This window comes from Sinocyclocheilus anshuiensis, unplaced genomic scaffold (genome assembly GCF_001515605.1).
Source record: "Sinocyclocheilus anshuiensis isolate Anshui unplaced genomic scaffold, SAMN03320099.WGS_v1.1 scaffold426, whole genome shotgun sequence".
NCBI lineage: Eukaryota > Metazoa > Chordata > Actinopteri > Cypriniformes > Cyprinidae > Sinocyclocheilus > Sinocyclocheilus anshuiensis.
Window position 1 is genome coordinate 1,209,809 of NW_015542362.1, and position 15,842 is coordinate 1,225,650.

At 38.9% G+C, this 15,842-nt stretch overlaps 2 protein-coding genes across 8 annotated transcripts in view; both read left to right on the forward strand.

Moving 5' to 3' along the window:
• Positions 1-592: 592 nt before the first annotated feature.
• On the forward strand, positions 593-7,486 carry LOC107691949 (ras-related protein Rab-38-like). The gene is made up of 4 exons (XM_016490803.1): positions 593-1,135; positions 4,444-4,724; positions 5,889-6,090; positions 7,052-7,486. The coding sequence occupies exons 1-3, from the start codon at positions 943-945 to the stop codon at positions 6,087-6,089; spliced, it is 675 nt and encodes a 224-aa protein (XP_016346289.1). The 5' UTR covers positions 593-942; the 3' UTR covers position 6,090; positions 7,052-7,486.
• Positions 7,487-13,063: 5,577 nt separating this feature from the next.
• The window catches only part of LOC107691953 (phosphatidylinositol-binding clathrin assembly protein-like), an 85,438-nt gene continuing 82,659 nt past the window's right edge, over positions 13,064-15,842 (forward strand). For 4 of the 7 annotated variants that reach the window (XM_016490813.1, XM_016490814.1, XM_016490815.1 and 1 more), the window contains exon 1: positions 13,065-14,428. In XM_016490813.1, the coding sequence (XP_016346299.1) occupies positions 14,299-14,428 (130 nt within the window). In that variant the 5' untranslated portion in view covers positions 13,065-14,298. Of the gene's footprint in view, positions 14,429-15,842 lie in introns of all 7 variants that reach the window. The other 3 variants (XM_016490809.1, XM_016490811.1, XM_016490810.1) reach the window with 2 other exon arrangements.

Below are 15,842 nucleotides of genomic sequence, written 5' to 3' on the forward strand. Positions count from 1 at the left end.
TTTGGCCAATTTAAAAATCCATAAACAATGCAAAACACTGGCATTTTGAGTTTCTGCTAGTGATTCCTATGGAGGGAAAATTCACTTCCTGCCCTCCAGCTGCATTTCGCGCGTCATCAGTGACGTCATGTGCAAACAACCTATTAGCCTACTTTAAAAGTGCCAGATTTGAATGTTTGACTAGGCTACATCCTTTTGTTTTTAACTGAAAACTGTCCCATTTTTCCTGTTGATCTATCCCACTTCTAAAAATCGTCTAAACGAATAAAGTCTTTCAGTATTGTATTGAAATTATTTTAAATATTGTTTTGATAAATGTACTTTTAGAACGGTTAAAAACGTCATAAAAAAGTAGTAGGCCTATAGGCATAGTCTCTACTCCTTCTTGGGTAAACTATCTTCCTTTAGTTTTACTTGGCTTAAGTAGGCTATACATTTGTTATATACTGTAGCCTACATGGGCATTTACATTTCTTGTGCGCCATCTATTTCAAGTTTTACGAACAGACGAACCAGATAACCAGTATGACGGGAGTTGTAGTTTATTCTCGAGACTAAACCCTGGACTAAACTCTCCAGTCCTAAAGTTCAGTTAGGCACACTGTGATGGGCTTCTTGAACAGATCAGCAGTATAGGATATTTGACTTGAATGACTCGACAGCGGATCCACAGCGCGATGAAAAGTTGTCGACAGTCAGGCAAATGAAGTGCGAAACTTGTCACCTCTTGAAGAAATGCTTTTTTGAAACGCACTATTTGACAGCTGTAAGCGCGCGTCCTCAACTCCAACGAAACGCAGTGAATTTTTTTCGTTTTGTTTGTCATTTTTACTATCCACGAAAACCTGTAGTGAGAACTCCGTCCAGCACGACTTTAATTTGACATAAAACGAAAGCTTTCTTTCTTTTGGATAAAAGTGCCATGCACTCTAGACTGCTGACATGCAGCAGGAGAGGTTACTCAAAGTCCTTGTCATTGGAGATTTAGGCGTGGGGAAGACTTCCATCATAAAGCGTTATGTGAATCAGGTTTTTTCTCAACATTACCGCGCGACTATCGGTGTTGATTTTGCTCTGAAAGTCCTGAATTGGGATCACCAGACAGTCATTCGACTGCAGTTGTGGGACATCGCAGGTCAGTTGCTTAAGTTATGTATAGTTCCTTGTCTTTGCCTGCAATGTTAATGATTGTCACTGCTTTATCTAAAAAGTCAATAGGCTTATGTAAATAAATGAGCATATGGGTAGTTGAGAGGAGCCTTCAAGCGATATGACATGCCGTACCGCGTCTTAAACTATTCTACACAACATTTTCTGATTCTTGTATGGCTATTTATAGTAGCCTATTATCCATGCCATTTTGGACCTCAAACTCAAACACTAAAGGATCATGCCTATGATATCTGTCAGCTACCTACATTTATACATAAAAGGCAGCTGTTTCAGTCGTCTTAAATATATAATCAAAGTGGTGCCAAAATGTGCAGTAATACACTGACTTTACTGTTGAATAAAAAAAAAAAACTGGCAGAACTCACAAAATACAGTACAAATTAAGTTTTGTGACACATTAAATGGATGGAACCAAAATTGTTTAGATAAAAAGATAAAAACATTTTACAGTGTTTACAAAAAGGATATGATGTCAGACAAGTTTCAGCCCTTTCTAACCTTCAGTTTCCTAGCACTGTTTTTATTGACCGTACACCACATGCACCACATAATGTTATTCCTTGGAAAAATAATCACACGCAGTAGGCTATACAGAAAGACGGAAAGAGATGAAAAATGTTACTGGAATAATGTTTTTAACACTTGGCTTGAACAATGCCATTACAGTCCATAACATGCCTTGTTTGAGATTTTCCTGCTCTCAGCTGGTGTATGTGATGTCACAGTGGTATGAATCCCTCTCTGTGTTTATACTCAGAATAAACTGAAGCACAGGGACAGGAATGTGTGTCTCGTGTTTATATTCACTGGTGTTGTGCTTATATTGGTCTCATGTGAGGGTCCTCGCATCACCTACTGGTGGAAAACACTAAAAACACTTTACCTCTCTCGCGCACACACACACACACACACACACACACACACAAACAAAAAACACACCAGCTCCAGGACAAAACATTCCCACAGTGCATTTAATTCAACATGGCTGACAGATTGGAAAACTCAGAGATATGTTTACATAATTCTAAAAACTAGAGATAGAGTTGCTTTTATTTTTCAGGTTTACGATAACAACAATAATGTTAAATGAACAAAAACTGGAAAGATTTAAATAAAGGTTTCTATTAGCATAGTTAGTGACAGTGTTATGAGTGGCTCCTGTGCTCCTGAGCTTGAATTTAACTAAAGAGTATCTGGAAGATTGCATGACAGTCATCCCTAATTGAATGCAGTAGTTTTATGACCTCACATAGGACCTCATACAAATCGAATTTCAAGGTACTCCACTGTGAACCCTGTGAAAGTCTAATTGGCCCCAGTTCACCTTAATATTTGCCATGATAATGCATTAATACAGATTAGGTCCATTTAAGATCCTCTATAAAAGAACTGTGCTCATTGTAATACCTTGCCAATCCGGTCACGTCTTTTTCTATTTGGTGCTATGAAATCAGGATTCAAATGTATGTAACCTTGATGATGCAAGAGTTGGAAACAATGCGGTACTGTAGGTAAACATTGAAGTTAGTGTGCACTGTGGAGAATGATTGTGTCATATCAAAATGTAAAAGTTTACCGACTAGCTAAGAACATTTATTGACAATATTGTATGATTTGATTCAATTCAGTTCAATTCAAGATATATTCAGTTAAGCAGACATAATAAACATGTTAGGCAATGATTACAGTTTGTGTTTGTAATGATTACAGTATAGGGATAATATACGTATGTCCATTCAAAGTTGTAGTAATATATTAATTTAATGAGTTGGCTAGCATAATGTGTCGTCCTGCCGAAAATGTGTGTAGAAAAATACTGTACTATACTGTCATCACATCACTCACTATAGGCATCCCATCAGTATGACAGGGCACAGTTAGTTAACCATGTCGAATTGTGAACGGAACAAATTGTGAACCGTGTTCAAATGGAAATGCATCTGTCTGCTCTGACAGATTTTATAAAAGAGCTTAAAGATTTTGCTTTTCCAGTGTGGTCAAGCACATGTCATTTGTGATATGCGAAGATGTTTATGTTGTCTGCAGTCAAGGAATTCATGCACATTTCTGAATGGCTGAGTAGTGTGTTTGTTAAAGTCAAAGTTTAGCCATTCTAAGAAAAGAAAAAATTGTGAAAATATTACCAATACAAAAAGGGAACAAAAATTACTTAAAGTCATCCAAGATGTAGATGAGGTCGTCTCTTCGTCGGAACAGATTTTGCTCACCAATGGATCCTCTGTTGTGAATGGGTGCCTTCAGAAAGTGAGTTCAAACAGCTGATAAAAACATCACAAGTAATCCACACAACTACAGTCCATCAGTTAATGTCTTGTGGAGCAAAAAACTCTGAATGTTCATTATCATTTAATTTCAAAACATTGCTTAAAGACTCCATAATTTTGCTTTCTCCAGTGAAAAAAATCATCATGCACAGATCAAGCACCGTATACGCCGTTGTAACAAAGTCAATGTCTTGAGAAGGAAGAGGACGGGGTCGGCTTGACTGCTGCTGGGGTTTTTATTCAGCTTCAAACAAAGTAAAACAGAACGTTGTGCTACCAGCGCTCAATATAGCACAATTGCACAATCAAAATCACGATCGCAGAGCTCTCCAGAGCAGGCACAGTCTCTCTCTCCCTCATGGCTCTTTCCTGGGCTTCTTTATGCGGTCTCTCCACGCCAATTACTAGAACCAGACACAGGTGTTCGTCATTTGCATTTGACCCACTTACTCACCGCTCGTCTCCCAACTCTCTCTCCCGCTGCAGACCTCGCTGAACCACGCCCCCCTCGCCACAACCGATATAAGCGAAAATAGTTCTAAACAAATATCGGTCGGTGGATTTGTTGAGAGGACAACAGGGGATGGACTTTATTTATTGGAAGAAGCATTATTATAGATAATAGAAGTGGTGGTTTAAAGTTAAAACGCCTTAAGGATGGATGTGTTTCTTACAAACATGCAGTTTTCCAGTTCACAATACATTAATTAATGGACTGGAGTCTTGTGGATTATTGTGATGTTTTTATCAGCTGTTTGAACTCTCATTCTGATGGCACCCATTCACTGCAGAAGATCAATTAGTAAGCAAGTGATGTAATGCTAAATTTCTCAAAATCTGTTCATATAAAGAATCAAACTCATCTACATCTTGGATGACCTGAATTTGAGTAAACTTGAAGCAAATTTTTACTTTCAAGTGAACTATTCCTTTAAATAACATACACAGAAACTATCTTACACTTTTCTTTCCTATTTATTCTCAGGACAAGAGAGGTATGGCAACATGACACGTGTGTACTACCGAGAGGCCGTTGGGGCGCTGGTGGTTTTTGACATGACTCGTGCTACCACCTTCCAAGCTGTGTTGAAATGGAAAAAAGATCTTGATTCTAAAGTTGCCCTTGGCAATGGGCGTCCCCTACCAGCTGTCCTGCTGGCCAACAAGTGCGACCAACAGAGATATGGTTTGTGTTCCAAACTGCCCAAACTCGACAATTTCTCCAGGGACCATGGTTTTGTGGGGTGGTATGAGACGTCTGCAAAGGTACTGATTATAGGCTATATATTTCATTATATAACCCTAGCTAGTAGGGCTGTCAAAATGACTGAAAAACTAAATTCGAATTTTCCACTTTAATATTATCAAAATTCGAATTATATTCAAATTTATAAGGCATAGTTTCAGTTAGGGGGAAAAAAAGCTTTTGGCTTCTCTCCTGAGGCCACAAGAGGGCAAACTCGACAATTTCTCCAGGGACCATGGTTTTGTGGGGTGGTATGAGACGTCTGCAAAGGTACTGATTATAGGCTATATATTTCATTATATAACCCTAGCTAGTAGGGCTGTCAAAATGACTGAAAAACTAAATTCGAATTTTCCACTTTAATATTATCAAAATTCGAATTATATTCAAATTTATAAGGCATAGTTTCAGTTAGGGGGAAAAAAAGCTTTTGGCTTCTCTCCTGAGGCCACAAGAGGGCGCATCGAGCAAAATATTATGCACGTTTCTTCAAAGCGTAATAAAATAACACGACTATCTTTGAAAAAATTGCATAATGTTTAAAATAATGTTTATAAACCATATGTAATTAATAAAGTTGCTTAAACAATTAGCAAAAAAACAGTACCATGCATGTATGTATAGTTTAATACAAAGGACCGAAAACCAGTCACAAAAGTAAAAACACGAGATACAGTGGGATGGGGAAAAACCGCCATAAAGTCTTGAGACATGTTTTTTAGAAGTTGAATATACATTAATTTTCCATGGCTTTCTAAACATGCCACTCTCTTGTGCAAGACGCGAGTGCAACGCTGATAGATATCCCTCTAGAAAATGCGATAAATATGCATTCTGTGTGAACGGCTTGGTTTCAGTTTTGACGTAAACAACATCTTCTCCACACTGATGCTCTTGTTTTCCGCAATATATTAAATGAACAACGTAGCAGCGTCGCTTCTAGTGGGTTCAACTGGATAGGCTAACAAAAGGCTAACATTTCGTGCGCCACTGATTAGGCTGCCTGACGGCTGACGCAGACCTAAAATTCGAATGCAGCGTTTTTGCATTCGAATGTGGATTTTTTTGTAAAAATTTGACGAATATTCGAAATTCTAAAAAATTTTGACAGCCCTACTAGCTAGTGACTAGATGCCTCTTTGAAAAGAATTTCTATTCATATTATATTTTCCTATTTTTAACAGGACAACACAAACATTGATGCAGCCATCATGTGTCTTGTAGAAAATGTAATGGCCATTGACACAGAGGCTGTTCCTGTGGAATCAGACCCTAGTGTACTGATCCTCCCTGCTTTTGATTATAACCTAAAAGAGCGCAGTGACTCTAGATGTTCTGTCTGTACAACATTCCAGTCCAGCAGAAAATCCCACAGTGAATTATAGGGTGAGATGATGAAAAGAACACTGAACAGAATGGGTAAGAAAAATACAGAGAGAAAAAGAGAGAGAGAACGGTCACACCCTTTGTTGGGCCTTCAGATTGTGCTGATGTAAGATGTTGTGGCAAAGACAAGACCATGAAGCCTTAACATTTATATGCACTTACATTTACACATACCAAAAACAACAATGTCATCAATAAAACATGCAGCGTTTACACAGAGTTTTCTCTGATAAATACTTAATGTTATAGACTTGCAACTAAATAAGGCTCTTGTGGTTATACTGCAGCAGAAGAGCAGTGTGTGCACATTTGCCTCGACTTTGTGTCTGTTAAAACCTCTGACTTGACCTCTGCCTCCTAAAAATGTGTGCATGTATTTGTGATCGCATAGGGTGTGCTATTTTAAACACAGTCTACAGCAAGCTTGTACACAATACTTGAAGCTCTAAAAACACAGTTAAATAGTCAACTTAAAATGCAGATCACAGATGACAAGCATATCTAATCCAACTATGTTTTTTCTTTAGACATATGCCTGCACATGACAATTTTTCACACATAATAGCTGATAACAAAAGAAAAAAAAATTATTTTGTATATAAGGTTTATATCAAGGATCAAGGATGATGTAAGATCTTGAAATGATAGTGACTTCAATTCAAAGTTAAGCAGTCATGTGCCAGCAGCATACAAAATGAATTCCATTAGTGTGAATAATCAGCAGTGGATTCACACAGTCAAGTGTTATGTGTGTGCGTGCGTACGTATGCAAAAACATGAAAGCATTAGCATCAGACAAGTAATTGCGCAGAAGTGTCTCGGCTGACACCGAGGAGGCACGTGCGCCTAGTGTTTAAATGTGTCTCTGGATGTTTGAGTGTTTTTTTATGTCATGACCCATATGCTTACTGTCTGCTCACAGCAGTAATTTTGCACCATGTCTGTTTTGTCTGACTTGCAGAGGTTTTTCTTCAGCACCAACCATCCATGCTCAGGTGCCCATAATTTATGGATCCCCACAGATCTCTTACTAAATAGGCTTCACTTTTTGACATGATTTGAGCAGGTGTTTTGGACTGTGTAACTCTATCTGTATAATTGCATGTATCTTGTAGCTATAATTTAACATCTCACAATACAGTAATCATATATGTACATTTTTTATTTCTCTCTGCTTGTTGGACTGCTTAAGTGGTCTTTGCCACGTAAGAGTATGCCACATGGAGCATGTCTAACAGTGACCTTTACTAAGCCTACTTTTTATTCAGCAGACATGATGATTAATAATTTTATGGCAATTGATATGAGACAGTTAAATGTTTCAGCAAAAAAAGAAATGCCCTTTTGTGTCACTGAACATATGTGTATGCAATGGCTTGAATAATGAAAAGCTTTAACCAACCTTTACTATGTTTTTTTCATTTTTTTTCATGTCCATCCTTGCTGTATTAGCATATATAAACATTTTGATATAATAATAATAATAAATAATACAGTAATTAAAAGGTATGTCATTATTTTATATATTTTGATTTCATTGGACATAATATTAAAAAGATTGGAAGTTGTGTCCCCAGACAATGTTTAAAATCTAAGAAATAAAACACATTTTAAAATGGAAATTGGCCCATTTCTTACAATGACTCAGACATCACTTCAGAAGAACCCTCACAAAACAGGGAACTTGTGGGAACATTACACAAATTCAATGCAATGTACAACTGAGGCGTGATTTCATTCTAGCGTTATGTGCAATTGAAGGCTGATGATGCTCTATGATTTTGAAGGGTAATTGCACATGTTATCATTTGGAACAATATGGGGGTGAGCTGCACGGGCTAATGATCGAGAGAGAGAGAGAGAGAGAGAGCGCATTAGCCTATTTCACGCCTATAGAAGTACTGTATTTCCAGCCTTGGGCAATAATTGTAGGTCTGAGAGCATCCCCAGCGAATGTGTATTGATCGCTTTACAGGTATATTGTAGTGGGGGAACGTGAATTGGCGAGCGATGAGGATATTTGCTCCTTCGACCCTCCAACAGAAGGATGCGATAGTGTCACGGCGCGTCGCCGTTACGGAAATATCAAAGGGAATTCCATAAAAGTGCGTTGGACAGCAAACTGTTACCGGCTTTCGTGCTTATCGAAAGTTTAACGACTGTCGGGACCAAATTGTCTTTGAAAAAACCGGAAAGAGAGGCGGTGCAAGATGTTTTCCTGAAATCAAGTTTAAGCAGATATTTTGGTAAGTAGCGCACTTAAGAGAAACGTTATGTCAGAAAGGATTCATCAAAAGTAATTTGCAATTTGTAAAAATAAAAGTAAATAGATTTAAATTGATGTTTTGCTGTGTTTTAGCTTTACAACCCAGCGGTAACGTCTCCATAATGCTGTGGAAGGATACAGAATTGCTGCTTCTGTTTATTTTCCCATTGATTTCAGGTACTGCCTTGGATCCTCTTACTTATAAAATATTGTTCATATGCTCTGTTTATTACTGCCTTTTATTAGACAGCCAGCTGTCTTGCTCTACAATACAGTGTACAAAAGAAGATGGCCTTAGCCTTTTAAAATATATTAATTAGATACTTTATTGTGGCTGGTGGACATTTTGTAGTTGCATTTTTGGAAAATATACACAGAATAAAACAATGTGCAATATAAAATACAGTACACAAACTGGCAGGTAAAGGTTATTTCACAGCAGTAGGTAAAATATTGCTAATGTGATGCTATGAGTTGTCTAATAAATAAATTGCTAAATAAAACTAACAGCTCATCTGTTCTCAATTTACCAGCCCAGAACTCTGAACTACCTGCAGTAATGGACAGTGACATTCTCACCGAATTTGCTTACCAACCTGGGCCATCGTACCCGAGTCTGATCCTGCTGGCTCTGACCGTGGGACTGTCCGGCAGCGTTTACCTCTGTGTGCTGCGGTACATTTGCACCGGCTGCTGCCAGCCTGTAGTTGTTGGACCTGAAGATGAGAGCATGTCAGGAGTGGTGTGATAGAAGCTTTTGTTTGAAAGAGAGTGTGCATTCATGACTGTGAGATTGGTATGTGTGTTGAAGCACTTATGTTGGTCTTCTTTAGTGGTGAAATAGACATCAATGTTCAGGCGTTCACAAGGCTTTGCCATATTTAAGTAATATGGTTGAAAACAGTGAAAATCTGGTCAACTATTCCTGTTATTTTCAAAATAAAACCGCAACGTTTCAATCAGAGATCACTGAAAATCTCTGATTAAAATGTTATTGTTTTATTTTAGTTGAACAGTGCAGATTTTTGGTGCAGTTTTCCATTTCGGTCATGCACCTGTTGAAGATATTTTGGATGTGCGTATTTCCCCCTCTTTTGTATTTAAGTATTACACATTGGTTGAGGAATGCCCCTATGTTTTTATGTTCCCATGTTCCTTATGAAATACTTAAATATAAATCACACTTTTTTCATTAATGTAACAGAGTTTAAGGGTCATCTAAAGGACATCAGAATGTTTAAAATGTAAGATAGAATTTGTATAATAAATTGCTTATCGCTTGTTACTCACTTGAGATAAAAGCGTCTGCAAATGACTACTTGTAAATGTGAAATTCACAGCTCTAAAGCCTGACTGTATGTTGGCAGTAAAAGAATTCATTTAGCATCTACGGAGACAAGCATTTGACTATACGGATGACGCAAGTGTTGACCGAATGAGAGGGAGGAGTAAACCATTTTAGCAGGTTTGGATGGATGCTCTGTCAGTCAAGAGAAATCACTCACAAATCCTCTGCAATACCACACACTGTACTTTAAATGAATGTATTAAGAGCTTTTGTAAAAAACAAGGTAAAACAATTATCAAGCCATTTGAAACCAAATTTTCTAATTTTTTGGGCCATAGATTTTAGTTATTTTTAATGATCTAATGATCCAGAATCGTTTTTTAGAATAAAGTCATCCAATACAACTTTCTATTACATTTATAAGCAGAATTTGAATCAGATTGCATTATTTTCATGTCAACATCTCTTGTTTAATTAAGTAGGATGCTCCCTGGGGAAGTGATCAGTCAGTTGCAGAAACTGTTGCCAAGGGCTACTGCTGGATCTAGTTGCCATGGAAATAGTTGCATCTGTTTTCCTCTAGATGGGGCTGTCACATCAGCTGTTCAGATCACCTAACTTCAAGTATTCAAAATACCTGCTACTTTAGATGTTATAGAAATACTTTTGTAGATCAGTTTAATGTTGTGTGTTTTCTAGTGTCAAACATATTAAAGGTCCCATGGCATGAAAATTTCACTTTATGAGGTTTTTTAACATTAATATGAGTTCCCCTAGCCTGCCTATGGTCCCCCAGTGGCTAGAAATGGCGATAGGTGTAAACCGAGCCCTGGGTATCCTGCTTTGCCTTTGAGAAAATGAAAGCTCAGATGGCCCAATCTGGAATCTTCCCTTTATGTCGTCATACGGGGAAAGGTTACCTCCCCTTTCTCTGCTTTGCCTGCCCAGAGAATTTGGCCCGCCCATGAGAAAATGAGCTACTATCGTGCGAGGGGAGCGCAATATTTTTTTTTCCTCGAGAGACATCATGGCTTGCAAACGAGCGAAGCATGCAGTTGCCCCGCCTCTCTCCTCCTCATTAGCATTTAAAGCTACAGACACAGAAATGGCACGTCCTAAGGAAAGCTCATTGTGGGACTGGCTCGTAGTGGCTGAAATTCTGCACCAAGGCTGAATTTCGGGAAAGAGACTTCAGATACAGTACTATGGACCACTTAGGCCTATATAAAAGCATCCAAAAAGCAGCATGTCATGGGACCTTTAATGTTAATTGCAAATGCATTGTCTTTGTGCATATGGATATCACACCATGAATGTTTTTAGTAATTTGATAGTAATTTTGACAATGATGAAATAAAACATGAATAAAACAGGTTTACTTACACAAATGTTGTGTCTTTGTTTATCATAACCTCAGAGCTCACTGACATAGAGTGTCATCAGTTTTTAAGTAGACTATATATAGCCATATGTGACACAAGTTCAAATGAACTATTTACAAATAAAAACGTTTCTAGAATGAGACATGTTCTCATGCTCCTCCCAGATGAAGTCAATGCTTGACACCATTGTGGTTTTGCTCTTTAAACCACTTCCTCATACAGAGAGGTGTGTTTAAATGTTGTACTTCCCCTCTGAAACATTTTCTTTTGCTTACCTCATGTTTGACACACTGGGTTTTAATACTTTAGAGAAAGTAAGGTATTTTTTTTTTAAATTCAGGGTTATCTACATGTTTTAACACTTCAATAATTTACTTGTTCACTGTTATCCACTACATTCTAGTAGGCCTATGTATAAATCTAATATAGAACAAAAAATTTGAAGCAAAATATGTGAAATGTTTGTTCATCTATTGTGTCTGTTATTTGATGGCATTTGTGGAATATGTTGTATTATTTTAATATACATATAGTGTCTTTTAATTACATATTTTTTAAATTAGTGTTTCATTAACAGATCAAATGGTATTTGGGACATCTTCTCACTTCTCTAATTCGGCATTAAACAAAGAAAACGACTCAGTTCATCCTGGTGGGCACGGATGGTTTCTGATCTTCATTTTGCTTCATGCGTCAGGTGTCATAACGAGGTGAAAAGCACAAGTCAGCCAGTCATTCACATGTGAATAGACAAGGGCAAAGACATCTGAAAGCTTTGTTGTGGTTCTGAAACAGTTGGATGTCGTTTTCAGAGAGACATGCAGACATATAGGCTAGTCACATAAAAATAGGTTGAGTGACTGAGTCACAAGCAGTTCTATGAGACATTCCGAACATATTTTTACTTCAAAAGATAAGAATGCAAAATTCAAACATCAAATTTTTACAGTTAGGCCTAAATTACATATTTTTAAATTAGTGTTTCATTAACAGATCAAATGGTATTTGGGACATCTTCTCACTTCTCTAATTGGGCATTAAACAAAGAAAACGACTCAGTTCATCCTGGTGGGCACGGATGGTTTCTGATCTTCATTTTGCTTCATGCGTCAGGTGTCATAACGAGGTGAAAAGCACAAGTCAGCCAGTCATTCACATGTGAATAGACAAGGGCAAAGACATCTGAAAGCTTTGTTGTGGTTCTGAAACAGTTGGATGTCGTTTTCAGAGAGACATGCAGACATATAGGCTAGTCACATAAAAATAGGTTGAGTGACTGAGTCACAAGCAGTTCTATGAGACATTCCGAACATATTTTTACTTCAAAAGATAAGAATGCAAAATTCAAACATCAAATTTTTACAGTTAGGCCTATGTGCAGTATATATAAATTATATAGGCTAATACTAATATAATACAGTAAAACCCTTAAAAACCCTTACGTGATTAATAATAGTTATCATTAATTTATAATTGAATAATTGTATATATAGAATAAATTGAATATATTTTCCAAAAATATTTCAACAGAGGCACATTGCACACTCTAGTCTCACTGTTGGACCACGAATAGCTCTGATTGGTTGATTTTGATCCTTGCACAAAACATTAAATCTGCTTAAATTACATTACTTCAAATGTACAATAAAACATTAGCAAAGACGAGTCATTCATGAACACTAGTGATTCCCAAACTAAATTCACGAGTCCTTGCGGCTGATGATTGAAATGCAGGAGCCAGGAGGGTTCGTGCGATTGTGATGTCGACTAGCAATGCCAAACAAACAAACAAACAAACAAAGTTTTAAAAATAAAACGTGTACAATAAAAAAAACATATAAAAAGGATACGTTACATTTATCCAAAAGTTAGAGCATATTATGGCAAATGATTTATGGATCATGTGTCAAAAAAAGAATCACAACAAGAGTCCAAGTAAAGAGCGGCAACACTATTTCCCACGAACGCGTGAACGCCACTTGCTCCCGCCCAATCAAACGCCAGCTTTTCGTTCACCTGATCACAGCGAAGCCATTTTGTCCTGAACGGCTCCGCCAGCGCATTCTTTCGCAAACCGGAATAACGTAGAGCTGACAGTTCAAACCACAGCCACAGACGCGGCGTCAGACGGGGGGTTTACAGCTACACTACCTCTCTTTCAGTCCCGAGCAACTCAACGTCTCTCGGTCTCACCACAGGCGGAACCGTGTCGTTTTCGCGGACTAAAGGGAGACTTTCAGCGGGACGGAAGGGAAGAGAACCAGGCATCCGGTTAGACGCGCTGGCTCACCGGGCTGGAGTCCAACTTGAGCCGGACACTTTCAGCTGTCCTCGTCGGGATGCGTGCTGGACTTGTTTTTAACAATATTTACCCCTCTTTTTGAATTGTATGCGTTATCTAGGAATCTTAGGCTCGCGCGGGATTGTTTTTGTTAGTAACGTTAGTTGTCTAATATAAGAAAGCTGGAGCGCTAGATAACGCTCAGATGTGATTTATCTACTTCAGCTGGCTGGGCAGATAGTTTAGGTTGTCGATTAGATAAGTCGCCTAAATAGATTGCTTACATAATACCTTTGTTTTGTTACCGGTATAGTTGCATTTTTAAGTTAATCCAGCTTTCTTCCCTTCTCTTTGCCAAGTCTCTCAAAGGTTTTGGTTTGTATGTCTATGCATATTTCTCGCAAGCAAACCTGTCAGGGTTCTTGACTGGTCAGGTCTTGGTGCCAGTATAATAGTAGCTTTATAAAGGCAGGAAAAACCACAGAACCGATTTGCCTAATCTAATTTCAAGCTGGTCTGTCAGTGCTTCCCATATCCAGTTTGTTTTCTTTTAAAAGGTCTGTATTGGTGAGGCTCAAGCTGGCTGACAGGTGATATTTTCTGCCTGAATCCTCTGAGCTGGCCTGACTGATAGCTATGACATTTTCCAACAGTTGTTTTGTATCTTCAGACTTCAATATTTCCAGTATCTGCTCTTGGTGCCAACGTTGCATTAGTAATATTAGCTAACAAAAGCTCAGTTCGCCCCTCCAAATTAGTTACGGCATATCTAGTTGTGACATTTTTACTAGTTGGGTCAAGTTTTCCTTCCTTTTTTTGCTAAAAGTGTATGAATTAGTGCCAGTTGACTTGGTGGCTGGTTCGAAACGTATCAAACTCAACAGTTTGTATCGAGTTAGTGTACTTTTGTAAAATCGTGGAAAGACACACCTTTGCAGCGAGACCAGGTCAAGTTTAGCAGTCATTTTTCGTATCTCAGAGGTGAATAAAAATGTCAGGACAGTCCATCACAGATCGCATCGCAGCGGCCCAGCACAGCATGACTGGGTCAGCCATCAGCAAAGCCGTCTGCAAGGCCACAACGCATGAGGTCAGTGGACCCAAAAAGAAACACCTCGATTGTGAGTATGCCAAATTATTATTTTTTTTCACACGGGCTCTTCGCAGGTATTCCAGAGTGCTTTTTAAAAGCTCAAAGACTTATTGCATCCCTGGCATGCAGTTCCACTAGCCTTGCACATCCTCAGCTGTCTGGACACCAGTGATGAATTGGAACGTGCTCGTGATGGGAATGCTGAACTGTTTTTGGACACGGTCAGTTCGAGGAGCTGACGCCACTATAACGTGGGCAGTATACAGTCATTCACTAGATTTGTGGCCCATTTGATTTTTTTCTATAATGCTGTATGTGCTAATTCAGCAGTGTTGTAGAGGTTATGTCACCGTGCAATCAACCTCAATCTATTAATATCTGCTTCATAATAACGGCCGCTCCGGCTTGAATCAGTGAACGCAGCTGTCAGGGTTTCTGATGCATCGTGTTTGAAGTCATGTGTTGTGCGTAATGTCTTCACGTCTTGTGTGATCATCGCCGAGCCGGTGAATACAAGCGTGTCAATACAAGTGTGTGTGCAGTGAAGCATTGAGTCATTGATTCTTTTGACACAAGCAGAGTTAATGCAGAATGCAGCATGTCAGTTTCATCCTCGCATAGGCAGTGTTACAACATAGAGAAAAAGATTTTGAAAAAGTATTTACACTACTTGTATCTGATTCTGATATACTGAACATAGATAAATGCATCTAGGTGCAAAATGCTCTTCATCAAGGGATGTGTTATTAGACCTTTAACTGCAAGAGTCTGGCTGCTTTGGCACCTGTCATTAGGGTTGGGTACCGAAACCCAGTACCAATATGGCACCGGTACCTATGTAACCGGTATGTACTAGAACCGAATCCGAATGCAGATTTAGGTGCCTCATTTCGGTGCCATGACCCGTTCACACCGCCAGCGACACACAGCAACAGAGCGACATAATCCCATTCATTTTCAATGGAGAGCTGGCGACTTCCGGCGACAAGAGCGACAGTGACCATTGGCGACGGAATGTGGGCGTGTCAAGCGATGCGAGTCAAGCGACAAAAGTTCAGAATTCTTCAACTTTATGCAAATAAGCAGCGAATTTCGCGAGCGACAACCAATGGGAGTGAAGTCAGTGGAGAGCACGTGATTCATCTGCTGTAGTGGAGTGTTACGGGGGTAACTAGGCAGCCAGTAGTGGGAACGCCCACTAGCGACCTCAATTGCGAGCCACAAGCGACAAGCAGCAAAAAAGTCGCTGGCAGTGTGAACGGGGCTTGAAGCCCCGTTCACACTGCCAGCGACAAAGTGACATGCTTCCATTAATTTTCAATGGAGAGCTGGCGACTTCCGGCGACACAAGCGACAGTGACCGTTGGCGACAGAATGTGGGCGTGTCAAGCGATGCGAGTCAAGTGACAAAAGTTAAGAAATGTTTAACTTTATGCAAATGA

Excerpts from the sequence above, each read along its gene's own strand:
- LOC107691949 (XM_016490803.1), top strand. The coding sequence starts at position 943 with ATGCAGCAGGAGAGGTTACTCAAAGTCCTTGTCATTGGAGATTTAGGC. Across the intron at positions 1,136-4,443 it reads GCAGTTGTGGGACATCGCAG|GACAAGAGAGGTATGGCAAC; the intron begins GTCAGTTGCTTA and ends ATTTATTCTCAG. Across the intron at positions 4,725-5,888 it reads GGTATGAGACGTCTGCAAAG|GACAACACAAACATTGATGC; the intron begins GTACTGATTATA and ends TATTTTTAACAG.